Source organism: Solanum dulcamara, chromosome 3 (assembly GCF_947179165.1).
Source record: "Solanum dulcamara chromosome 3, daSolDulc1.2, whole genome shotgun sequence".
In the NCBI taxonomy this organism is placed as follows: domain Eukaryota; kingdom Viridiplantae; phylum Streptophyta; class Magnoliopsida; order Solanales; family Solanaceae; genus Solanum; species Solanum dulcamara.
In genome coordinates this window covers 69,699,046-69,726,954 of record NC_077239.1, presented here as the reverse complement: position 1 = coordinate 69,726,954, position 27,909 = coordinate 69,699,046, and the positions used below count along the sequence as shown (strand labels likewise).

General features: G+C 35.6%; 1 protein-coding gene and 1 pseudogene across 1 annotated transcript; both read left to right on the top strand.

Annotated features, from left to right (window-relative positions):
• The first annotated feature begins 10,805 nt into the window (after window positions 1-10,805).
• LOC129883637 (homeobox-leucine zipper protein HDG11-like) lies at window positions 10,806-22,046 on the top strand (annotated as a pseudogene).
• Window positions 22,047-24,227: 2,181 nt separating this feature from the next.
• On the top strand, window positions 24,228-26,567 carry LOC129883636 (uncharacterized). Its single transcript, XM_055958256.1, has 4 exons — window positions 24,228-25,011; window positions 25,116-25,775; window positions 26,237-26,436; window positions 26,541-26,567. The coding sequence occupies exons 1-4, from the start codon at window positions 24,228-24,230 to the stop codon at window positions 26,565-26,567; spliced, it is 1,671 nt and encodes a 556-aa protein (XP_055814231.1).
• The last annotated feature ends 1,342 nt before the right edge of the window (window positions 26,568-27,909 follow it).

The following is a 27,909-nucleotide window of genomic DNA, read 5'->3' as shown; positions in this document are numbered from 1 at the left end:
ATATTCTAATATTGGCCAAACATTAAAATCATAACCACAAGAATGCAAGAGTAATTAAAATCAATAACCCATCATCAACCAAGCTCAAATAATATTAAACCATGACTATAGCCCCAGATTTTGGGTGCTTAGCTACTTAGTTTCAAATGATAAAAACAAGTGCTTAACTTCATAAAAATTAATGAGAACAAGAAAAGAGAAAGAAATGAAACCTAAAAATGCTTGTGAACTTCTTTCTCTTACATTTCTTTCATATCCAAAACGCGATTGCTGGCTCTCACCAACCCCAAAAAAATCTATTTAAATGCCCTACTTCAATTATTGTTGGAACCAGAATAATAAAAAAAACAAAAGCTCTAGGAGATGTAGTAGCACGGTGCTCCACTATGGCACCTGGAACATGTCTCTAAAGTTTGCATGCTGGTGCGACGCGCCCTTATAGTGCCTGCAGAGAATTTGTTGTTTTCCTCCTGGCGCAACGCGCCACTGCAGCACCTAAAACATGTCTCTGAAGTTTGCATGCTGGAGCGGCCCGCCCTTATAGCGCCTGCAGAGAAAATTTCTCCCTTCTTTCTTGTGCTTCTCCAAACTTCCTCCATTTACTTAAACACATACTATAGTTCACACTTGATTGGTATTTCATTCAAAACACACCTTTTAGCTTCAATATCTTCTGAAAAGGCCTATAAATATGGTGGCACATAGTCTCATAAATGCGCCCAAGATCATACCTCCTACGAAAATATGTACCTCAACTTAGGCTAAAATCCTAAGTTGAGGGTGGCTACTATAGAGAAAAGCAGGAAAAGTTGGGGTATGAAAAGAACTATGTGATAAGAGAAAAAAGAAAAGAATTGGTTTGTGGCTGCTAGGAAAATAAAAGTTTAAGTGTAAAGTAATAAAAAATTATAAGCGCAATGATAAAAATACTTAGAAAAAGAAAGCACAAAAGCAGAAACCACACCCCGGCGTAAATGAAGAAAGAAAAAAGGGATAACATAAGTTTGAGGTTTAAAGAGGTGTAGCTAAGTTAAAGTAGAATAGTGGAGGGGCAAAATAGTGACTTTAATCCTAAATGTATCCTACCCGAGTCCGAGCCTACATTATAAGCAAAATAATTCCTAATGTGATCCTAATAGAGCTATTCAAAACTAAAAGTAGAGAAATAATGGAAAGCCTATGGTCTCTACATGTGCATAGATTGAACTTTATTTGAGAGTGTGACTGATATCATTTCAGTCTCTGTTTTCTTATATATATCATGTGAGAGACTTCTTTCTGGTGAGGGCACTTTGATTGTGTTGTTTAGTTGCTAATTTGACTGGTACATTGTTATTTGCATTGGTTTACTTGACTGTGAGTAGTATAATGTCGTGAATAGATCCTTGTGAGTTAGTTGGAAGGTTTTATGCATTGTATAGTTGAGTTGCTAAATAAAGAGGGTCATGCATTGTGTGTTTGGGATGCTAATACTTTCAAATAAGCATTTGTGTTTGCACGTCATTTTATTTTGGTTTGTTTCATTGCTTGAGGACAAACAATGGTTTTAAGTTAAGGGTGTTGATGTATCGCATATTTACGACACTTTTGATGCTCAAAATGGTGAATTAGTGTGGGTTTCAAGCATGTGTTTGTAAATATGATGTGCGTTTTGGGTATTTTGTAGGAAAATTAAGTCATGCATAAGTTTTGGGCCATTTTGCTGAGTTTTGCTAAAAAGCCACTAAAGTGATGCTCATGAAAGACACTATGAGCTATGGAGCCTTATACGGCCCGTGGAAGCTGGTCGTTGTGGAGATGTGCTGCAGGAAAGAAGTTGAGGAAATTGTGCTAAGTGAAACTCCAGGAACCCTTGACGGTCCATGGAGTCCACTACGGATCGTGGAGAACTGCTGCAACAATGCTTAAAGGACCAAGTAAAGGACCACACCACCCACAACGGACCGTGTAAGGCAGTACAAAGCGTGAACCTTGCCCGTGAAGGAGTAGAGGAATACTCAGTTGTGGAGCCTAGTTAAAACACCACGGAGCAAGACCACGAGGCGTGAACAGTAGTACAGATTGTGAAGAGCCATCATGAACATATGCCGACTTAAGTTTTCATAGTTGGTTTAGGATTGGATTTTGTATTTCTATAAATACCCAAACTTGTTTTATTTTAAGGATTACGTAATTTTATAAATTTTTGAGCATTGTGAACATTGTGAGAAGCATATTTTTGAGTATTATCAAAAAGCAAAATGTTAATACAAGTGTCATTGGGTTTTTTGATTCGTTGTTTGTTCTCATGATTAAAGGTCTATCATTACTTATGAATATGAGTAGCTAAACCCCATAACAAGGGTTGTGGAAACCATGACGGAATAAGGAATTGTGCAAACGTGTAGGTGATTTTTGTACATTGTTTAGCATGAATTGTAGTTTTGTTTATCTTGTTTTTCTTTCAACGAGTACGCGCATTAAAATCACCAGTATTCATTACTTGCTTGGGAGAGGGGTGATGATTAGGAAAAGAAAACTACAAAGGAGATTTGAGGTTCCAAACCTTCGTCTAAGAACTTGACCCCAGTAGGGGATAGTTTTTATAGGTCAAAATCAAGGGTTAGTTACATACACATTCAGAGACCGGTTACTCCAATGATAAAGAATTATGATGTAATAATATTTTAGCAGTTCAACCACCTACACTGCCTCATGTTCAAGTTCAAATGAGAAAAAATTTACTCGAGGCCGCGATGTTCGGTAAAGACCTCACAATGCACATCATAAAGATAGTTCCTCCACAATTTCAAAACAAACACCACAACCACTAACCCTAAATCATGAGTAGGGTAATTTTTCTCATGTACCTTCAGTTGTCAAAAAGAATAAGCTATAAATCTCCCCTTCTTCATCAATACACCACCCAAACTAACACCGGAAGCATTTTAGAATACAATAAATGCCACACCCTCCTGGGGTAATGCTAGAATAAGTGCTGAGGTAAATAACTCCTTGAGCCTTTGAAACCTAGCCTCACACTCATCAGTCTACTGAAATACCATTGTCTTCTGAATCAACCTAGTAAGTAGAATTGCGAAAAAAGAGAAACTTTGAACCAACTGATGATAATAACCCACTAACTTTATGAAACTCTGAATCTCTATAACTGAAGTAGGTCTAACCCAATAACGGACTACCGCAACCTTGGCTAGATCGACCATAATCCCATCCTTGGTCACCACATGACCAAAGATTGCCATGGACTCAAGCCAAAACTCATATTTGGAGAATTTTGCATATAACCTTTCCTCTCTCAATCTTTGAAGTATGACCCTCAAGTAACGAACATGGTCAGCCTCATTCTTTGAGTAAACCAAGATGTCATTGATGAATAGAATCACAAAGGAGTCCAAATAAGGTCAAAATATCCAGTTCAAAAAGTCCATAAAGGCAGTCGGGGCATTGGTAAGTGCAAAGGACATGAGCACAAACTCATAATGCCCATAACGAGTTCTAAAATCGGTCTTCGGGATATCAAAATCCTGAACTCTCAACTGATGGCAACCTGATCTCAAATCAATCTTAGAAAATATTGATGCACCTTGAAGCTGATTAAATAAATCATAGATGCGAGGAAGAGGATATTTGTTTTTTATGGTAACCTTGATCAATTATTGATAGACAATACACATCCTCATAGTACCATCCTTCTTCTTCACAAATAAGACTGGTGTGTCCTACGGTGAAATAGTAGGCCGAATAAACCTTTTCTTCAATAAATCCTCCAGTTATTCCTTCAATTCAGCTGGAGCTATCTGATAATGATAAATAGAAATAGGCTTGGTGCTCGGCTCAAAATAATTTACAAAATTGATATCACGGTCCAGAGGAACAACCGACAAGTCTATAGAAAACACATCTATAACTCTTTCACCACCCTCGTGGTCTCTATAGGAAATGAATCCTTAGTGAGATCACACACAAGAGCTAAATAAGATAGGTAACCTTTCTCCATCATACGGCAAATATGAATATAAGATATCACCCCCTTTAGTTATGAACTCGGATCACCCTTCCACACTAACCAAGGCAAGCCGGGATAAGCTAAGGTCACGATCTTGGCATAACAATTTAGAATCGCATTATAGGGAGATAGTCATTCCATACCTAATATCATATCAAAATCAAGTCTTCCCCAGTCTCTCTACCTAAAAATATCACGACACATCCCAGTATACCTGATCCACCATTAAAGACTCGCCTACCAGTATAGAAATACTAATAGGCACAGCAAAGGGCTCACACACATAATCAATGCCCATGATAAAATAAGTCGACACATAAGAGTAGGTAGACCCAGGGTCAAATAATACTAAAGCAAAACAATGGAAAACTGGAACGATACCTATAATCACTACATCAAAGTCCTTTGCCTCGGATCTACCTATCTCTGGCGCCACCTCTAGCACTCTATGAAGCACCTCAAGAAGTTGGGACCGACATAACACGAACAATATGTGTCCCGAGCTGAATAATAGAAGAAGCACGTCTGGCAATCCTTTACCTTATGCCCAAAATCATCATAAACAAAGCAGCCTCAAGGACCCTAACCTCATGGAGGATAACTAAAAGTGTCAACACGCCCTGCTAAACCTGAAGAACCACCATAACTAGTCTGGCTCAGCCTAGATCCACCTGTACCATCTGTACCTTGAATCGCCATATGCACAGGCCTGCCCTGATAACCCTGGGTGCCTAGACCCAAATACTCCCCACCTCGGGATGAATAGACACTAAACTATTTCTTCCATAGAGAGAGGGAACTTATCCTTAGACTTTTGAAGCTTTAGCGTTTCTCTTTAAGAGGTGAAAAAGTAGTTGAGACGGACATTTAGATATGAAAGCGTCGAAGTTAAGCCTGCCCTGATAACCTTGGGTGCCTGGACCTAAATACTCCCTACCTCCGGATGAATGGACACTAAACTAACTCTGTTGATGGAACCTCTTAGCGCTGCATATCTAGCATGTCAGATACTCTAAATCATCTCAACTTGATCAATAATACTATGAAATAAGCCACTCAATAACACAAGAGAGATTGTATCCTCCCAAAGATGAATAACGAATATCTTCACCAACTTACGGATCCTCTTAAACTATGTAGGGATACTTAACATAGCATAATGAGACAACTCATGAAAACAAGCCTTGTACTCAGACATTGATAGGCAGACCTCCTCCAATCTTTCAAACTCATGTCTACACTAATCACGAAGAATCTAAGGCACAAACCTTTTGATGAACACCTTAACAAACTGCTCCCAACTCATCATAGGAGAACTGACAGGTCTGTGAGCAAGAACTGATCACCACCACTCCTTGGCCACTCCAATAAACTTGTATAAAGTGTAAGACATTCCATGTGCCTCTAAAATACCTAGGTTGAACAACTTGTTGTGGCACTCAGTCAAGAAGACATAAGCCTTCAACCCTAAGAGGTTCTAATAGAAAAAACCTCTCAAAATCTTCTACTCAGACACTTATATTGATGTACTAGCAGAAACTGGTAAGCTATAAATCTCAGAGATAAAATAGAGGGCACCGAAAAACAAACAAGGAGTTTGAAATCCCACACTAGGCTCATGAACTGATGGTGTAGAACCAACTATAATAGGAGAGGTTAAAGTACCCGAAAGAACACCAAGAGTAGGGGCGCCATCTAATCTAACCAATAAACGGACAAGTAATTCCTAAAGCATCAGAGTGCTTTTATTTTCTATTTTAGCCTACCTCATTGATTAAGAATTAAGAGACTTAGTGAATTTAATTAGCTTAGGGATAGAAGAAGGCTAGGCTGGCCTTTGCTCCTCAGTCTTCTACTCAAAATCATCCTCATGCTCATATATAGGCTTAAGTGATGCCTCCCAAGCTCATCTTCAGAAAGATGTTGCTCTTCTATTCGGCCTCGACCTATGACTCTACTGCGTCCCCTGCCTTATCTACGAACTGGGTTTGGGTAGTAGGTATAGACTCACCCTTATTGACTTTGGCTCTAGTCCTCACCATCTGCATAGAAGGAATAGATTAGAGGTATATAACACTTGATATGAATAAATCAGATGAAAGGAATCAAAGGAAATAACTTCTCCTATTAAGTATCTTCTAGCCTCTCAAAGATAAATATGGGCGTCTAGTACCAATTTGCAAGACTCTACTAGACACACTATTTTTTAACTTATGAGAATGATAATCTAGAGCTTTGATATTAATTTGTCACGGCCCAAAAATTAAGGTCATGATGGTAGAGATCCCAAAACTCAACCCTATGTATAAGCCGAACAATAAATAACAAACGAGGCTCCTAAAGGGGAATTCAGACCACAAATGAACAGAAAAGATGTAAATGAAGAATTTTCCAAAACTTGATGTCATAAATATAAAGAACATCTAATACAACTGTGAATTTGAAATACAACATAAGTCTTTGAAAAATAATAAAGACTGGAATGAGAGATGGAACTAATGCAGATATGAAGCAAAGGATCTCACCACCAATCCAATATAAGTTTATCTGCTAGAGGTAATCAACTGCCACAAGTGGTACCCTAATTAAAATCTGCATCAAAAGTGACTAGAAGTAGGGGTGAGTATAATCCACATGTACTCAATAGGTTTGACCGACTAAGTATAAGGAATCAATCATACTTATAAAATAAACTAAGTAACGTTTCCACCTGCATATAGAAAATCTCATTCTGGTATCGGTGCCGCCAATTTATAAGAAATGACTCAAGTAAAGTAAACACATAAGGTAAACAGTATCATATATCATTAACAAATCAAATAACTTAAATATAGATGCAATGCAATAAAATAATGCAATAATGTGGTAGTACGTGGGATCAAGACTATCAAACAACCTATCATATACACTCTGTCAAGCTAAGACTTTCATAAAAGGACCTTATGGGGACTCGCAGTCCATATATCAAATCACAATTTCAATATCTCATCATCTTGCCACCTATCACTTGGTCAAGAATATAAAAGGGTGTCTCATTTTCTTTCTCAAAATTTTTTTACACATTTCTCAACTTCCCAAGATCAATGATATGATGAATGAAGATGAATGCATCACAACACATGTAACATGGAGGCAATATTAAACTCATCATGCAATATATGGTTCAAAGTCCTCAAAACTCAACCTAAACATGATACACATCCTCAAATAGATAGTACTGGGAAGGAATACATTAAAATAAGTGTTTACCCTTCTTGAAAACATTTTCATTGCTCAAGTGTGATCAAAAACCCCCAACTCAACCTCTCATGCAGGAATTAAGAGTCTAATAGTGTTACAAGCCTCTCTCACAACCAAACCATGAATCACATGCTCACGAACAAGTGGAATCTTTGTTGGGGCCTGCTACCAACATGTCATCAACATATAATAGCAAAATAACAAAATCGTCATCACCAAATCTCTTGTAATAAACACAAGGATCTGAACTATGTCTGTTGTATCCAAGGCCTATAATGAAGGAATCAAATCTCTTATACCAACCTCGGCGCCTATTTGAGACCATATAGAGATTTTTTCAACCTGTAAACCAAGTTCTCTTTTCTCTGTTCTTCAAAACCTTCTGGTTGGAGCATGTAAATTTCTTCTTCAAGTTCTCCATGAAGAAATGCAGTTTTGATATCTAACTACTCTAAGTACAAGTCAAATGTAGCACACATCACCAAGACTACTCGAATTATTGTGAGTCGAACCACCGAAGAAAATATCTCATTGAAGTCTATACCTTCTTTCTGAGCGAATCCTTTCACCACCAATCTTGCACGATACTTCTCCACTTGATCATTACCATTACGTTTGATCTTATAGACCCATTTATTTCTAATGGCCTTCCTTCTTTGTGGTAATTGAATAAGATCTCATGTTTTATTTTTATGAAGAGATTTAATTTTTTCTTGTATTGCTGCCACCCACAGAGATGATTCTTGGCCTTTTATAGCTTCGTGAAAAGTTGAAGGCTCTCCACCTTCTGTTAGTAGACAGTATGCAATATTACTCTCTATAGAATAATCTAAGTGCTAAGATGGTTCTCTTCTCTTCCTAGTTGACCGTTGAACTTCTGGAGTTTCAATCTCAGTTTGCTCTTGTTCTTCGTGCTCTGGTGCTGCTTCAGAAGAAATTGGAACTTTTTCGATTTCTTCAACTTCAACTGTAGTAGTCTCTGATTTTTATTTTGAAGTGCCACCTTCTTTTGCTTGTATCTTGTTTTCAACAAATACAACATCCCTGCTGATTACCACCTATGGGCTGTGGGATCCCACAAGCGATACCCCTTGACTCCATCAGCATACCCTAAGAAAATGCATTCTCTGGATTTTGGATCCAACTTCGATTTTTCTTGTGTGTTGTACATAACATAAGCAGAACTTCTGAATATATATAAGCGAGAATAATCAGCTGGTTTTCCTGTCCACATCTCTATTGGCGTTTTTAGATCAATTGCAATTGATGGTGATCGATTAATCATATAACAGGCGGTTTTGACAACTTCTGCCCAAAATGGTTTTTCCAACCCTGTAGTTGCCAACATAGCTCTTGTCTGTTCTAACAAGGTTCTGTTCATCTGCTCTGCTACTCCATTTTGTTGTGGAGTATATGCCACCATGAACTGCCGTTTAATACCTTTTTGTTTACTGAAGTTATTAAATTCATCACTAGTGTATTCTCTTCCATTATCTATCCTCAAACACTTGATATTTTTCTCAGATTCAAGTTCCACCAGCGCTTTAAATTGTTTGAAAACTGAAAAAACATCTGCCTTTCTCTTGATTGGATACACCCAACTTTTCCTGGAGTACTTATCGATAAATAACACAAAATATTTTGCTTCTCCTGGGGACTCTATCGGTGCTTGCCAGACATTAGAGTGGACCACATCTAGTATTTCCTTTCTTTTAGCAGAGGAACTACTAAACTTTAGTCTATTTTGCTTACTGGTAACACAATGCTCACAAAAGGATAGTGAAACCTTTTTGAGTCCTGGAAGAAGCTTTTGCTCAGCAAGAATCTTCAAACCTCATTCCGACATATGGCCAAGTTTATGATGTCACATCATCATTGATTCTTCAAATGAACTTGCTGACGCGAATGATGTTTCTTCTTCTTGGTGTGTTTCACCTTTAAGCATATATAGATTTGCAACAAGTTTTTCCTCTTTTATCACTACAAGCGTTGCTTTGGATATTTTCATAACTCCACCAGGAGTCTTATATGAATATCTATTATCATCTAATTGTCCCAAAGACAATAGATTTTTCCTCAAGTCTTTTACATGTCATACCTCCTGGATGGTGCGTATCGTGCCATTATACATTTTTATTTTGATGGACCCAATACCAATAACATCCAAAGCATGATCGTCTCCCATGAACACAGACCCTCTTGAGATAGGATTATATTGATGGAACCATTCTCTCCGGGAAGTCATGTGCCATGTTGATCCTGTGTCCATGATCCAGACATCAGTGAAATGTTTTCTGCCTTCATTATTTGATATTGCTTCACTACATAAAATATCGCCATCATCCGAGGTACATGCAATATTCCCTTGAGCATTTGATGGCTCAGGGTGTTCACTCTTCGTTTTGAACCGACAATCTTTCTTGAAATGCCCTTTCTTGACATAGTTGTAGCACTTGATATTTTTCTTACTTCTTGATTGAGATCTACCATGATTGTGACTCACACTGGGGCCACGTTACATTGGTCTTCCTCTCACCATCATCAAGGCTTCAGCTTGCTGCGAACTTGCTTGTCTGTCTTCCTTATTTTTGCACCGATTTTCTTTTACTAAGATAGCGGTTGTAATTTCATTAAAAACTAGACTGTCTGTATTGTTCGTCAGGTTGATGATGAGTTGATCATACAAGTCAGGCAGACTTTGAAGTAGAAGCTCCGCACGTTCAGTCCCCTCTATTTTGTAACTCATTGTTGTAAGTTGCAAAAACAGAGTATTCAAAGTATTGATGTGTTCAGTAACCGACATGAACTCTGTCATTCAAAGAGTATACAATCTTCTTTTTAAGAAGATTTTATTATGCAAAGACTTGACCTCGTATAATCTTGTAAGAGTATCCCATATTTCCTTCTCTATGTCATTCCACTTGCTGTCATCAGTAAAATCTGTGGGTCTGCCTTCAATTGTAGCTAAGCAATTGTCCTTTCTCAATATTACTTTTATTTTTATTTTTCACAATGAGAAATTAGTCCCATTAAATTTTTCAACGTCAAACTTTATTATACTCGACATTATTATTTGCTTCACACCCTTCTAGATCATTTCTGAATATTTTACAAACAATCGTGACAAACTGTACCATCATCAAAATTTACTATTCATGTGAATAGTACTATTAACTAATTTTTACTATTCACGAAAATTTACTATTCACAAATAGTACCTTCGTATAAAACAGACAAAATAACCGAGGGCTTTGATACCACTGTTGGGGGGAAGAAGCACCACAACTAAAGTTTGATATGACAATTAATAAGAAAATAAATTGGGCACGAGAATTTTACGTTAAAACCCCTCTAACTGATAGAGGGAAAAAACCACGGGTAGAAGAATCTCACTATTAAAATATAGAGTACACTGCTCTCAAATACAAGAAAAAAACAACAATTAACACTTCTCTCTTGTAAAAGAAACAACTACTAAAGAGGACACTCAAGACTACAATATTTATCTTGGTGTATAACTCTCTTTGTATTCTTACTCTCGCTTTCTAGGATGATTTAAATGAGGGCATTAGGCCTTCTATTTATAAGAGGAACAAAATGCGTAAAAGAAATTTACGCATTTTTTATTTCAACAAAGCGTATAAACTCCTGTCAAAAAGTTGGTAGCCACTTTCATTTTTGCCAACTAAAAGTTGTCAATTTTTTCTTTTTGTCAAAAGTTGCCAACTTTTGACTTTTCTTGCATCCTCTACCTTTAATCAAGGGTCTTAGATTGTTGCTTTTGTACGGATATTTTTTTTGATAGAAAGTGCTTCTCTTTTTAATGGAATTTACATGATGCTAATCCTAATTTGTGGAGGCCTTAATGTGGGTACTGAAAACTAGGTGAAAACCCCCCAAAAGTGTTAAATACCTAAAAAGGCCTAATCCATCAAGTTTGAACCTTGGATTTATTTCTACCCCGTGCTTATGAGTTGCACTTGCCCTTGACAAGAGAGATCATCTTGATCTCACAGTCAATTAATTCAATGAAAAGAATCTACTTTAATAGCAAATTATATACTTTTATCTTTTTAGGTTCTCAAATCATGTTTATTACAAATTATTACCGATTATTGTAAGTAAATTAATTTACCAATTTTGTTTTTTGCAGTATGGAAGAATATCAAATCTCATGTCAAATGTTCTTGGAAGGCCTTTTGTGATGGGTCCAAATTTGGCACCACCAAAATCAACTCTTAGATTTTCACCAAATTCATCTGAGGAAAGTTTGTTGAGCCAAAACATATGTGGCTCTCCCATTGGATATCCTCCTCCTTTTCGTCAAGAAAACAATCATAATAATAACAATAATAATAATAATAATAATAATAATAACAACATCAACAAGAATAATAATAACAACAACAACAATAACAATAATAAGAAGAATAAGAATATCAATAATAATAATAAGAAGAAGAAGAATAAAAATAATAATAATAATAATAACAATAACAAGAATAATAATAATAACAACAACAACGATAATAATAATAATAATAATAATAATAATAATAATAATAATAATAATAATAATAATAATAATAATAATTATAAGAATAACAATAACAATAACAATAACAATAGAATTAACAATAATAATAATAACAATAACAATAACAATAACAATAACAATAACAATAACAATAACAATAACAATAACAATAACAATAACAATAATAATAATGATAACAATAACAATAACAATAATAATAACAACAACAACAATAATAATAATAATAATAATAATGATGATGATGATGATGATGATGATGATGATGATGATGATGATGATGATGATGATGATGATGTTGATGATGATGTTGATGATGATGATGATGTTGTTCTAGCACATTCAATAGGTATTAATAATATTCCAATAATGTCTGCAACAACACAAGAACATTATGAATTTCATTATGATAATAGGCAAAAAAACAGTTATTTTTGAGATTGTTGTTGCTTCTATGAATGAAATGGATGAACTTTTAAAAAAGAATGATACAATTTGGGTCAATTCAACAAGTGATGGGAGCTGTTTTATTCATCGCGAGAGCTATGAAATAATATTTCCAAATTCAATTCAACCTTACAAATCATCAACTGCTCGAATTGAATCATCAAAGTATTGTAGAGTTGTGCCAATGACTGCAAATGAGTTCATCCATAATTTTCTTGATCTAGTAAGTTTCTTGAACGCTTTCATGTTATAACTACTCAGTTCACAAGTAATATTATCTGCTTTGTACCTAGGTTGATGTATGGCTTTAGAACATGTCAGTTCTAGGATATAAGGCTTGCTTTGCTTCGTTATATATATGCTTATCTCTCATGTGCTTAGTAGAGTAAAGATTGTGCCTGTCAGCCACTTTTTGGATTGATTTTTGAAAAGTAGCCAGTCTTTAAGAATTCGTTGAAAAGTTATCGCTTTTGATGTGGAAATGTACCATGCCAATATCATGGATTTGAACTTGAGCAAGTGAGAGATCAAAGATACTATCATGGTTTGTTGAAATCTAACACATTGTCATGTATTCCAAAAATTGGCTATTTTCAATAGGATGATATGATTTTATTTTTTAGTTTTCTCCTATACAATATTGATTAAGATGAGTTTAAATGGAGCAATGGACATGGACAATGAGTATTTATGTTGAGACGTAGTTATTATTGTTATTGTTTAATCATTTATCATATACTTAAAAATGATTGATTTGTATATGCAGGTCAAATGGATGAACTTGTTTCCTACTATTGTCACAAATTCTAGGATCATTGAAGTTCTTGATTCTGGGACTTTGGGAGGCTCTATACAATTGGTAAAATATTAATCGATCTTTCATATTTATTTCCCTAGGAATTAAATAAATTTTAAAATTGCTTCATAAAAATGATCTAATTTTTTCTTGGTTCTTGAAAATAGATGTATGAACAGTTGTGGAAGCTAGAGATTTTTTCTTCATACGTCATTGTAGACAACTTAATCCAACATGGATTATGGTGGGTGTTTCATATGACGTATTCAATGAGATTCAACTAGGTGTACCTTCTTATTCTTGGAAGTTTCCTTTTGGTTGTGCAATTCAAGATATGGGCAATGGCCAAAGTAAGGTAAGAATCATTTCCTCTCTCTATATTACTATTTATTAAAAGGATAACTATGTGCACTAAGCTCCCTTCATACATGAGATTCATATTAAAAGGGTCTATTATATGTAGTCTTATTTAACATTTGTGCTTGTTTCCACAACTCGAATGTATAACATATATATCACAATTTATATGTAGTTTATTTTTCAAAGAGTATGTTACATAGGTAAAACTTTACTCGTGCTGATGCCCATTTCATGATGTCTATTGTTCTTAATATGATATAAGAACCATACCTATCTTTATTATTGATTTATTTAATTTTGGATCCTCATTTATGTTGTTAATTCATGCTTCAAATGTTCAACTTTGGGACGTGCATCGGGAGCTATTTAAGTGTCCCCGTATTGACTTAGAAAATGATCTTTTTGTTTGTGTAAATATAGCCTTGGAATATCCCCAACAGCCTTATAAGTTATATTTTAGGATCGAGCTGGATTCAACAACCACCTCTTTAATATTCTATCAGAGTCATCAGGCCTATCACTATTCTTCATTTAACAATGTTGGAACTCCGGCCCATACTATGTTGTTCATGTCCCAGATGTTCGAATCTGGCAAAACGAGCTCGAATGAATAGTTGTCTCCTCATATGGTCTTAATCAATCCTTGCCTCATAACATCCGATTTTAATAAAACACAAATTTCCAACATACGTTCCTAATTATTTTCCAACGAGCTAATTATTTTCATTTTGCATTCTTGATTATTTTTTCTCTTGCAGGTTACTTGGGTGGAACATGTTTAAGTATATGAAAAAAATAAGGTTAATCGTATCTTTAGAGACTTGTTGTTATTGGGGGAGGAAACACCACAACTAAAGTTTGATATGATAATAAATATGAAAATAAATTGGACACGAGAATTTTATGTGAAAACCCCTCTAATAGATAGAGGGGAAAAACCACGGGGTAGAAGGATCTCACTATTAAAATATGAAGTACACTGCTCTCAAATACAAGGAGAAAACAACTATTAACACTTCTCTCTTGTAAAAGGAACAACTACTAAAGAGGATAGTCAAGACTACAATATTTATCTTGGTGTATAACTCTCTTTGTATTCTTACTCTCTCTTTCTGGGATGATCTAAATGAGGGCAAAATACTCTCTATTTATAGGAGAATGAAAACGCGCAAAAATGAGGCTGCTTGGCAAAAATTTTCAACAAATTGTTGCGCCAGCCTTTTACTGTTCTTTTCCTCCCTTTTTACTTTTTCCTTTTCAACAATTGCTGCGCCAGCCTTTTCCTTTTCTTTTTGACTTTTCTTACAGTTGTGTGGTTGTCAAACATACGGAGATAAAAGATGGATTGTTACTCTTCAAAGAATTTCTGAGAGATATAATTTTGCAATGGACGCAACATCCCCAACTAGGCATTTCAAAAGAGGTTCAATTTTATATCCCCTTTTTATATATTTACGACTTTTTTGGATTTTAATATAAGTTAAGATAAGGATCTATGTCAAATTTTTCATCACTTCAAGGCGATTTTAATTAAAAATAGAGAATCTTAAAGTGGTCCAAATCATCCATTTTTTTTGTTTATATGTTTGAAACACGACCTCTTTAAAGTTTTCTTCTTCTTTAAAGGTAAGAAGTATATCTTTTTTTTTAAAAAAAAAGTTATTTTTCATGTTCGACTAGAGAAAATGTTTTTGTCTAAAAGGGACCAGAAAATGATCACTTCTTTTATTTCTAGGCGAAAGTCATTTTTCTTTACCATTCTTAAATTAAAACATGTCCTTCTTTTCAAAGTTTTCTTTTTTCCTTCAGGGGTGTGTTTGGTATAATTAACTTTTTTCAAAAAATTAATCATCTTTGATGTTTGTTGATTGGCCAGAAAATAATTTTTAGAGAAAATATTTTCCAACAAACGGAGTAGGAAAAATAACCACTTCTCTCATTTTTCGGGGGAAGCCGTTTTTGAAAAGAAAAGTCAAAAAGGTTGGTAGGCACAGCCACTTTTGTTGAAAAAGAAAAGTAACGCGTAGAAGAAATTGGCAACGTGTAGAAAGGCTGTCAACTTCTTTGACACAAATTTACACGCTTTGTTGAAATACAAAACGTGTAAATTTCTTTTACGCGTTTTTTTCCTCTTATAAATAGAGGGCCTAATGCCCTCGTTTAAATCATTCAGAAAGTGAGAGTAAAAATACAAAGAGAGTTATACACCAAGATAAATATTGTAGTCTTGAGATTCTTCTTTAGTAGTTATTCCTTTTATAAGAGAGAAGTGTTAATTGTTGTTTTCTCCTTGTATTTGAGAGCTGTGTACTCCATATTAAAATAATGAAATCCTTCTACCCCGTGGTTTTTCCCTTCTATTAGTTAGAGGAGTTTCCACATAAAATTCTCGTGTCCAATTTATTTTCATATTATTTGTCATATCAAACTTTAGTTGTGGTACTTCCTCCCCCCAACAGTAGTATCAGAGCCCTCGGTTATTCTGTCTGTTTTATGCGAAGGTACTATTCATGAATAGTAAATTTTTCATAAATTCGGTGAATAGTACTATTCATGTGAATAGTAAATTTTGGTGACGGTACAGTTTGTCACGATTGTTCGCAAAAATATTCAGAAATGATCTAGAAAAGTGTGAAGCAAATAACAATGTCGAGTACAACAAAGTTTGACATTGAAAAATTTAATGGGACTAATTTCTCATTGTGGAAAATGAAAATAAAAGCGATATTAAGAAAGGACAATTGCTTAGCAGCAATTGAAGGCAAGCCCACAGATTTTACTGATGACAACAAGTGGAATGACATACACAGCAACGCAGTTGCTGATCTATACTTGGCAATAGCTGATCAAGTGTTGTCTAGTATGGCTGAAAAGCGGACGGCGAAGGAAATATGGGATACTCTTACAGGGTTGTATGAGGCCAAGTCTTTGCATAATAAAATCTTCTTAAAAATAAGATTGTATACTCTTCGAATGGCAGAGTCCATGTCGGTTACTGAACACAACAATACTTTGAATACTCTGTTTTCGCAACTTACAACAATGGGTTGCAAAATAGAGGGGACTGAATGTGCAGAGCTTCTACTTCAAAGTCTGCCTGACTCATATGATCAACTCATCATCAACCTGAAAAACAATACAGATAGTCTAGTTTTCGATGAAATTGCAGCCGCTGTCTTGGAAGAAGAAAATCAGCACAAAAATAAAGAAGATAGACAAGCAAGTTCGCAGCAAGCTGAAGCTTTGATGATGGTGAGATGAAGACCAATGGAACATGGCCCCAGTGGGAGTCACAATCATGGCAGATCTCAATCAAGAAGTAAGAAGAATATCAAGTGCTACAACTGTGGCAAAAAAGGACACTTCAAGAAAGATTGTCGATTCAAAAAGAAGAGTGAACACCCTGAGCCATCAAATGCTCAAGGGAATATTGCATGTACCTCGGATGATGGCGATATTTTATGTAGTGAGGCAATATCAAATAATAAAGGCAGAAAATGTTTCGCTGATGTCTGGATCATGGACACAGGAGCAACATGGCACATGACTTCCAGGAGAGAATGGTTCCATCAATATAATCCTATCTCAGGAGGGTCTGTGTTCATGGGAAACGATCATGCTTTGAATGTTATTGGTATTGGTTCCATCAAAATAAGGATGTATGATGGCACGGTATGCACCATCCAGGTGGTACGACATGTAAAAGACTTGAAGAAGAATCTATTGTCTTTAGGACAACTAAATGATAATGGATGTTCATATAAGACTCATGGTGGAGTCATGAGAATATCCAAAGGAGCACTTGTAGTGATGAAAGTGAAAAAACTTGTTGCAAACCTATATGTGCTTAAAGGTGAAACACACCAAGAAGGAGAAGCATCAACCGCGTCAGCAAGTTCATTTGAAGAATCAACGATGATATGGCATCGTAAACTTGGCCATATGTCGGAACTAGGTTTGAAGATTCTTGCTGAGCAAAAACTTCTTCCAGGGCTCAAAAAGGTTTTACTACCCTTTTGTGAGCATTGTATTACCAGTAAGTAGAATAGACTGAAGTTTAGCAGTTCCTCTGCTAAAAGCAAGGAAATATTAGATCTGTTCTACTCTGATGTTTGGAAAGCACCGGTGGAGTCCCTAGGAGGGGAAAAATATTTCATGTCATTCATCGATAATTACTCCATAAAAAGTTGGGTGTATCCAATCAAGAGAAAGGCAGATGTTTTTCTAGTTTTCAAAGAATTCAAAGTGTGGGTGAAACTTGAATCTGAGAAAAATATCAAGTGTTTGAGGACAGATAATGGAGGAGAATACACTGGTGATGAATTTAATAACTTCTATAAATAAGAAGGTATTAAATGGCAGTTCACGGTGGCATATACTCCACAACAAAATAGAGTATCAGAGCGGATGAACAGAACCTTGTTGGAACGGACAAGAGCTATGTTGGCAACTGCAGGGTTCGAAAAACCATTCTGGGCAGAAGCAGTCAAAACTGCCTGTTATGTGATCAATCGGTCACCATCAACCGCAATTGATCTGAAAACGAGATGTGGACAGGAAAACCAGCTGATTATTCTCGCTTACATATATTCGAAAGTCCTGCTTATGTTATGTACAACACCCAAGAAAAATCAAAGTTGGATCCAAAGTCCAGGGAATGCATTTTCTTAGGGTATGCTGATGGAATCAAGGGGTATCGCTTGTGGGATACCACAGCCCGCAAAGTGGTAATCAGCAGGGATGTTGTATTTGTTGAAAATAAGATACAAGCAAAAGAAGGTAGCACTTCAAAAGAAAAATCAGAGACTACTACAGTTGAAGTTGAAGAAATAGAAGAAGTTCTAGTTTCTTCTGAAGCAGCACCAGAGCACGAAGAACAAGAGCAAGCTGAGATCGAAACTCCACAAGTTCGACGGTCAACTAGGGAGAGAAGAGAACTAGGTTGGCACTCAGATTATTCTATGGAGAGCAATATTGCATACTGTCTATTAACAGAAGATGGAGAGCCTTCAACTTTTTACGAGGCTATGAAAGGCCAAGAATCATCTCTGTGGGTGGCAGCAATGCAAGAAGAAATTGAAGCTCTTCATAAAAATAAAATATGGGATCTTGTTTAATTACCACAAGGAAGGAAGTCCATTGGAAACAAATGGGTCTACAAGATCAAATGCAATGGTAATGATCAAGTGGAGAAGTATCATGCAAGATTAGTGGTGAAAGGATTCGCTCAGAAAGAAGGTATAGACTTCAATGAGATATTTTCTCCGGTAGTTCGACTCACAACAATTCGAGTGGTCTTAGCAATGTTTGCTACATTTGACTTGTACTTAGAGCAGTTAGATGTCAAAACTGCATTTCTTCATGGAGAGCTTGAAGAAGAAATTTACATGCTCCAACCAGAAGGTTTTGAAGAACAGGGAAAAAAAACTTGGTTTGCAGGTTGAACAAATCTCTATATGGTCTCAAACAGATGCCGAGATGTTGGTATAAGAGATTTGATTCCTTTATTATAAGCATTGGATACAACAGACATAGTTCAGATCCTTGTGTTTATTACAAGAGATTTGGTGATGAAGATTTTGGTATTTTGCTGTTGTATGTTGATGACATGTTGGTAGCAGACCCCAACAAAGATCGTCTTATAAATTTAAAGGCACAGTTGGCTAGGGAGTTTGAAATAAAGGACTTGGGACCAACAAACAAGATTCTAGGGATGCAAATTCACCGAGACAGAAATAATAGGAAGATTTGGCTTTCTCAAAAGAACTACTTGAAGAAAATCTTGAGACGCTTCAAGATGCAAAATTATAAGTCAATACCCCACTTCCTATTAATTTCAAGTTATCCTCAAGTATGAGTCCTAGCAATGAAGCAGAGAGGATGGAGATGTCTCGAGTACCGTATGCATCAGCAATGGAAAGTTTAATGTTCACCATGGTATGTACAAGACCTGACATTGCACAAGCAGTGGAAGTGGTTAGTCGATACATGACTAATCTTGGTAGAGAGCATTGGAATACTGTTAAGAGGATCCTGAGATACATCAAGGGTACCTCAGATGTTGTAATGTGTTATGGAGGATCAGACTTTAATGTTAAAGGTTATGTTGATTCAGATTATGCAGGTGGTCTTGATAAGAGCAAGTCCACCACAGGTTATGTGTTTATTCTTGTTGGAGGAGATCTAAGCTAGGTTTCAAAACTGCAATTTATCGTGGCTACATCTACGACGGAAGCAGAATATGTAGCAGCTACACAAGCTAGCAAAGAGGCAATATGGATGCAGATGTTATTGGTGGAGCTCGGACACAAACAAGAGAAGATTGCTTTCTTTTGTGACAGTCAGAGTGCTTTGCATCTTGCAAAGAATTCGGCATTTCTTTCAAGAACAAAGCACATACGAGTTCAGTATCACTTTGTTCGTGAGAAGGTGGAAGAAGACAGTGTGGATATTCAAAAAATTCACACTAATGACAACCTAGCAGATATGTTTACGAAGCCGATCAATAGTAACAAGTTCATATGGTGTCGATCTTCTATTGGCCTAGCAGAAACGTAACATTGCAGTAATTAGGTAGAAAAGATGGTGTGAAGACTTAATTAATTCTCAATTAAATCTTCAAGTGGGAGAATGAAAAGAAAAGTCAAAAAGGTTGGTAGGCACAACCACTTTTGTTGGAAAAAAAAAGTAACGCGTAGAAGAAATTGGCAACGCGTATAAATAGAGGGCCTAATGCCCTCGTTTAAATAATCCAGAAAGTGAGAGTAAAAATACAAAGAGAGTTATACACCAAGATAAATATTGTAGTCTTGAGTGTCCTCTTTAGTAGTTGTTCCTTTTACAAGAGAGAAGTGTTAATTGTTGTTTTCTCCTTGTATTTGAGAGCTATGTACTCTATATTAAAATAGTGAGATTCTTCTACCCCATGGTTTTTCCCTTCTATCAGTTAGAGGGGTTTCCACGTAAAATTCTCGTGTCCAATTTATTTTCATATTATTTGTCATATCAAACTTTAGTTGTGGTGCTTTCTCCCCAAAACAGTTTTCCTTCACAATCGTCTCAACTTTGAGAGAAGTTGATATGTTATTATAGTATATTATCAGGACCTCTGGGCAGCAGTGGATTATAATATGCTTTTTTAGTATATTATAGGTGAAATGTTGTTATAGGAAACAATTATCATAGAAAGGTATGACAGTATATATCTTTACACTGAATATTCAATTTTTAATACAATGAGCCAAACATTTGATAATTTCTACATTTTCAATCCCTGTATAACTTGTTAAACAAACGACCCCTAAAAGTACCCATATAGAAATTGACTTTTTTCAGTTCTGTATAGATTTTCATGTGAAACTCTCAAAAATAGACTTTTTTCAATCCCTGTATAGATTTCATGTAAAACTCTCAAAAATTTCAACAAATATGAGAATCTGAACTCATAATTTTAAAATTAAAGCAGAATGAGTTTAGTGTGAAGAATTTTTTAAGCCATTAAGTTAAAGTCCTGAATTCGATTGATTTGCTAATATTGTATTTTCATGTTATATTATCTACAAGTTTTGCTAATCTTGGCATTAATTGTACATATATTTTTTTAATATATGATCTTAAACAATACTAATCTCACAAATTATTTTTTGACGATTAAATTATGATATTGTTTATCGTTTGATTTTCTTTCCAGTGGGCTATTTTGACTGGTGGGAATAATGTGATTGAGTTAGCTCGAGTACTAACGGAAACTTTTCCAGGAAACAATATTAAAATCATTCAGGTATTTTTCATATTTATTTATTTATTTATTTATATTTTGCTATTTTCTGCTTAAATTATCGAGTAATAATGACATTTTCAAGAATCAAATAATATTATTTAGGATTACGTTCATATTTTTTTTTCATGTAGAAATAACCAAAATTTCTAACTGTATCTTTTTTTCCTTTAGGCTTTGTAATCTTTGATTTGCATTTTCTATGGTCCAATTTCACTTTTGAGTTGCAGTCAATTTACAATAAAAACACACAAAAAAAAATTAAAAAAATCATAGACTAGCTTTTGTTACGTTTAATTTGTATACACTGATAATTTAAAACTTTCTTCACATTAACATAACTTAGCCTACCATAGCAAGTTGCTAATCTTTTGTTAAATAGCTAACAAGATTGTTTAACAATCCTTCACTAATTCATTATTAAATAAGATTAGTGGTGGATTTTTTTTATTGTTTAGCAACATAAATTGTTCGTCACTCATTCTTATTCTTTTTTAGTATTTACACTAATATTTCTTAATTGTTGTAATGTATATGCAGCCTTATATACAAAAGGAAATGTTAGTGCTTCAAGAGACAAACATTGACGGAATGGGAGCATTTTTAATCTATGCAACCATAGAGTTACCAACAAATTGTCAATGGAGGTGATGCAACTAAAGTTCCCATTTTGCCCTCAGGTATCATCACAAGTCCTGATGGTCGCCCCTCCTCGGATAGGGACGATACTGCAAATGCACAAAATGGTTCAATTTTGACAGTAGCTTTTCAAATATTGATTTGTGGTAATAATGATTCAATCTCCCAGCTGCAACATATGGAGGTTGTGGTTTCTGTTCATAGCCTTCTGAGCACCACAGTTTGAGACTTCTCATTTGTTTGGTTTTTTTAATTTTAGCCTGTTTAGTTTTCTCTGATTGTTATTTTTGTTCTCTGTCATGTTACAATATCATGCCTTCCTGATTTTGCAAGGTAAATCTAGTGGAGTAGTATATATATGGAATCCATGCGTGGATAGAGTTATATGTTGTGAACACGGATAGCCCAAATGCTAGCCAAGTTATTGGGCCTAGTGTTACGACCTGCCATTTGATCATGAAGAAGGAAAAAGAACCTAGAGTCTTCGAGAGGTTAGTGGAAGACTCGAGATTCTTGTAGAAACTTATAGAGAAGTCTTGAAAGACTTGAAATTCTCTAGAAGGTGTAGAGAATTCTAGAATAGGGACTTCTTTATAAATATGGAAGGACTTGTATAATAATTTTTATTTACACTTGAGCCCCTTAGGAATAGTATAAATAGAGGGGGCATTCATTTGTAGAAAGCCATTCAGAAATCAAGCATTCTTCCAAATAATACAAAGCCTTCTTCATAAAATCTCTCTTGTCTTTCTTACAATCTAGTGTTCCCTTAGCGATCTAGTCTTAAAGGCTTACTTGAGCTTGTAAGACCGTGAAAGATTCGTGAGTAAGTTGTCAAGTGCCTCACAGAGGTCTTAGTTGAAATCTAAGTCTGTGATACTAGGGCTAAACCATGAACAGGCTCCAGAATTAGATAGTCCAACAATAGATTTACTAATTGGGATCTGTTGAGCACCCACTCTAGTCTTGAGTACACACTCCTTGTTTGCTTGCTTACTTTGTTTCTTGGCTACAACTTAAATGACCACCTCTATTTATAAGTGGTGATGAAAGAATCTAGTGTATGGTATATACTACTCTACTATAGAATGTTCCTCCTATTGCATAATTCTAGAACTATTCTTTCTAAAATATTTCTAGACTTTTCTCTCAAGAACAGATCTTCCTTCATTTCTTTATAACTCTTGAATGTTCTAGATACTTCTCTTGCATGTCATAGACATTAATTAAGTTGGTGACGAATTCTTAACACTTTCTAGAGTCTAAGCTTCTCATCCTCCATTGTTATCTCTATTGTTAGTTACTTGTTATTTTAGTAGTTTCCATTGTAATTCAATAGTTTAAGCGTTGCCATTATAATTTGGTTATGAGCGATTATATACTACTTGAGTATTTGTGTTGAGAACTCTAGTTTGTTACATTATACCAGTGTTGTGAAAAAGTGCCGAAGCGCTCGCTTTAAGCGTGAAGCGAAGCGAGGCGAGGCACTAGCGCTTCAACATCGTGAAGCGAAGCGATTTCAGAAAAGCATGCGCTTCATGGGAGAAGCGAGAAGAACGCTTCATCTAGAAGCGAGAAAAAAGCTCGCTTTTTTGGAAAAAGCGGCGCTAGGTTTTTTAAAAAAAAAATTATAAAACTTACCATTAATTGTTCCAAGCTGCTGTGACAGTGTGACTTCTTCTTCAACTTCGACAGTCCGACTTCGACAGTTCAACATCAACCAGGTTAGTTTTTCTTCTTCTCTTCTTCTTTTCTTCTCTTCTTCTCTTCTTCTGTTCTTCTCTTCTTCTCTTCTTCTCTTTTTCTCTTTCTATTTCTATTTCTATTTTTATTTCTATTCAGCAGTGCTGCCATCTGCTCTCAACTGTTGCGATGTTCTTCTCTTCTTCTCTTCTTCTCTTCTTCTTTTTCTATTTCTACGCAACTGTTGTTTGCAAAGAATTATTTTTTTCAAGTTTTATTCAGCAGTTTGGCCATTTTTTTTGAAGATAAAGCATATGCTCTGGGTTTTTTTCACAGTCTGGCTGCTTTATTATTATTTTTTAATTTTGCTGCAGCTGCTCTTTTAATTTTGTTGCAGCTGCTCTGTTATTGTTTTGATAATTTGACTTGTGTGACTGAATTATTATTCTATTTTTTCTTTGTAGTAAGTTGTATTTTTTTAATGATACAAAAAAGGGACCCAGCTTGGGCATATGGAATTGCAATGGGAAGTAACACAAAAATCAAATGTGTTTTTTTATGATATGACATATAATGGCGGAATATTTCGTCACAAGAAGCATCTTATTGGTGGTTATAAAGATGTTAAAGTGTGTCCAAAGGTCCCAAATAGTGTGAAGGAAGAAATAAAAGAGTATTTACGGAAAAAAATAAATTTTAAACTCAAATGAATCCTAAAGTATCCATGGTTAATCTTGTTGATGATGATGAAATGGATGATGAAGTTGAAGTGAATATGCCAATGGGGCCTCCCTCAAAAACAAAAAAGAAACCTTCAACTAGTGAAAGTGGGTCATCCACCGCTAGCAATGTCAAAGGTCCTTTTAATCTCTATTTCTCGCAAAAATCAAATGAAAAGAGAAAAGGTGGACCTATTGATCTAGATGCTTCTAGCAAGATTTTACGGGATCGTGTTGTATCTTCTTTTGCTAGGTGGATATATGATGCAGGATTGCCTTTCAATTGTATTAACTACACCGAAAGTTTTGGTGAATTCATTGAGGTAGTAAGCCAATATGACCCTGGAATGAAGGCCCCCACCTATCATGAGGTAAGAGTTCCTTGTTTAAAAAAAGAGGTGGAAAAGACAAACAAAACTGTGGAAGATCATAAGGTTCAATGGAAAACGTATGGTTGTTCCATTATGATGGATAAATGGACAGCAAGGAATGGGAAAATGATCATCAATGTTTTGGTGAATTCTCCAAAAGGGAGTGTGTTCCTTGAATCTCATGATGCTAGTGACTCTTCTACTGACTCTAATACGATGTTTAACTTATTTGAGAAGACTATCTTGAAAATAGGCAAGGAAAATGTGGTACAAGTTGTGACTGATAATGCAAGTGAGAACAAAAAAGCGAGTGACATGTTGAAGGGAGTGCTCCCACATATTTTCTGGACTCCTTGTGCTGCTCACTGTATCAACTTGATGTTTGGTGACATTTTCAAAGAGGCCTCGTATTCTACAGGTGAACTTGAGTCTTGATATTTAATATTCTTTTTTAATCTTACTTAGTTTTCTTACTTATTAACTATTAAATTTTTTTGAATAGTTTTTGGTAAGGCTGTTAAGATACATTCTTATATCAGTCAAAGGGCACTATTGTTGAATATGATGAGGAGATACACAATAAGACAAGATTCGCAACAGCTTTTTTGACATTGCATAGTTTTTATATGCAAAAGAAAAATCTGAGAACCTTGTTTATGTCCACTGAATGGAATGAAAGTGTTTATGCAAAGGAAACTCTTGGGAAAGAAGTTGTGAGACACGTCATTAGTCCATATTTTTGGAATGACACTGTTCAAGCACTTAAAGTTGGTGGTCCTTTAGTTAATGTACTTCGTATGGTGGATGGGGAGAAAAAACCACCAATGAGCTACATTTATGAAGCCATGGATAGGGCAAAAGAAAGTATTGAAAAGGCATTCAATTATGATGAAAGTAAATATATGAATGTTTTCAAAATCATTGATGCAAGGTGGACGGATCAACTTCATCAACCTTTACATACAGCAGGACATATTTTGAACCCGGGGCTCTATTATAAAAATAATGAGATGAAGACTTTAACTGAAGAAGTGTGGTTGGGATATCATGCATATGTTGAGAGGATGATCCTAGATAAAACTTTGCAAGATAAAATAGGGGATGAGCTTGGTGTGTATATGAAAGCTGATGGGCTACTTGGAATTGAGTCCGCCATTAGAGCTAGAACCTTAAGGTCACCATGTGAGCATTTCAACATTTAACTGTTAGAGCTTTAACTTTTAAGTTATTACATATTAATTTTTAAAATAATTCTTCTACAGTTGAATAGTGGATGCAATATGGTCATAATGTCCCAAACTTGCAACAATTTGCTATTAGAGTGCAAAGTTTAACTTGTAGCTCATCCGGTTGTGAGAAAAAATGTTCATACATTTGAGAACCTATATTACGTTATTACTAAATTAAATGGTATCTTAATTATCCAAAGTCCTCCCATTAATTACTTTCTACGAATTCTATGCAGATTCATACTAAAAAGAAAAATAGGCTTGAGTTAAAACGCTTGAATGATCTAGTGTTCATCAAATATAATAGAACATTGGTGCGTCGCTACAATGCTCGCAATACCATTGATCCAATTTTGTTGGATAATATTGATGATGCAAATGAATGATTAACTGGAGCACCCCAAAATCATGAAGATGAAGAAGTATATGAAGGAGAAGGTCTCACTTATGGTGATGTTGCTACGGCTAGTGGTGTGGAGGAGAATATTTATGGTTTTACGGGGAGTACTTTAAGGGGCAAGGAAAAAAGAGTAGCTACAGGTTCAAGTTCATGTTCAAATAGAAGTAGAACTCTTGTTGATGAGTCCTCCGATGAGGAAGAAGATGAGGACCAAGTAGAAGTAGAACCCTTGTTGATGGTGATTAGTTTAGTTATGTCCTGCATTAGTTACCAAACTGGTTTTTCATTCATGAAGTAAAATTTTGGCGTGTTTTTCAGGCCTGTGCATCTGCTGAGGAGTTATGAGGCAGTTACCACAGTTAACTAAACTTGAATGTCACTGATACTTACTATAGTGATAGCCATCTTATCCGGAAAAACCTACTCTCGTATACTATGCACCAAAATTAGCAAGGAAGTCAGCTGTACAATTAGCTTTTCTATAACAATGTCTGATTTGGAAACTATCACTGTCCACGTGACTTTAGCCTTGCCAGTTATCATGTTAGCGATAATCAAGAAGCTTGTTTCAATGTCCACATTGTCAATCTGGTTCTGGACACACTATTGCATCCCCTTCAAACGAGCTAGACTTTCTGTCATATTATTTGCGCAGATGCCAAAGTCAGAATGGAAGACCATATTCATATTATGTAATATCCCATTTTATGAGAAATTACTTTTGTGTGACATGACCATTTTCACTTCCCCTTTGTGTTTTCATGCTTATTGTGTGATGTGGTAATGATTAATGTGGTTTCGGATGCGATCGGGTGAGATTTAGGTGATTTTGAGCCTTTTGAATTGAGTTATTTTAAGATAGTTGACTTGGGTCAATATTTCTAGATCCGAGTGTTGGATGATGATTTTGTTAGTTCCTTTGCGTCCGAAACATCGGGTTTGGTCTAGTACGGTGGTTGGTTAGAACCCCAAGACCTAAGGTTTTATTTTGAGTGTTTAGGTGAGAAGTTGGAAATTTATGCGTAAGAGAGGTTTGTGATGGTATTTTGGTTATAACACTATTTTTTCAAAATCCAATGATTCCATTGAGTCTAGAATGTCGATTTTAGTGGGGTAGTATATCTGATTTATTTTTATCGGACCCCAAAAGAATTCCAAGGGTCCGATCAAAGACTTTGTGAGCCTTGCATTTCTTATATTTGATATCTGGTGCCAGGGACCGCAATCACGGGTCCCGTAGCGCATTCGCGGTGAGTAGCTAGGCAAGGGCTTAGGGTTCGCGGGTATGTGGGGCACAATGCGGAGGGTTATATGATTGCGATCACGACTTTTTGGAGAGCGTTTGCAGAGAGCGTCTTGGGAAGGGTCCGCGTTCACAAGAGGGTCGGTGAATTCATGGGAGACTAGGTCATGCGGGTGGGCGCATTCGTGGGACCCTCTTTTTCCAAAATTATACGGTTGGGTTCTTCCTTTTTTTTCTCATTTCCTCCATTTTCAAATGCTTGGGAGCTTAGGATAAGTGATTTTCGTGGGATTTCTTGAGGAAATTCGCTAGAGTAAGTTTCTTTACCACTTCTAAATCATTTCATTCAAATTTCATCTTTCAAAACTCTTTAAAAATCAAGAATTCAACCTGGGTTTTGAGGGTTTTTCTCCCAAATTGGAGAATTTATGATTCTTCGATTTT

Excerpts from the sequence above, each read along its gene's own strand:
- LOC129883636 (XM_055958256.1), top strand. The coding sequence starts at position 24,228 with ATGGTTAATCTTGTTGATGATGATGAAATGGATGATGAAGTTGAAGTG. Across the intron at positions 25,012-25,115 it reads AGAGGCCTCGTATTCTACAG|ATACATTCTTATATCAGTCA; the intron begins GTGAACTTGAGT and ends AAGGCTGTTAAG. Across the intron at positions 26,437-26,540 it reads AGGAAGAAGATGAGGACCAA|GCCTGTGCATCTGCTGAGGA; the intron begins GTAGAAGTAGAA and ends CGTGTTTTTCAG.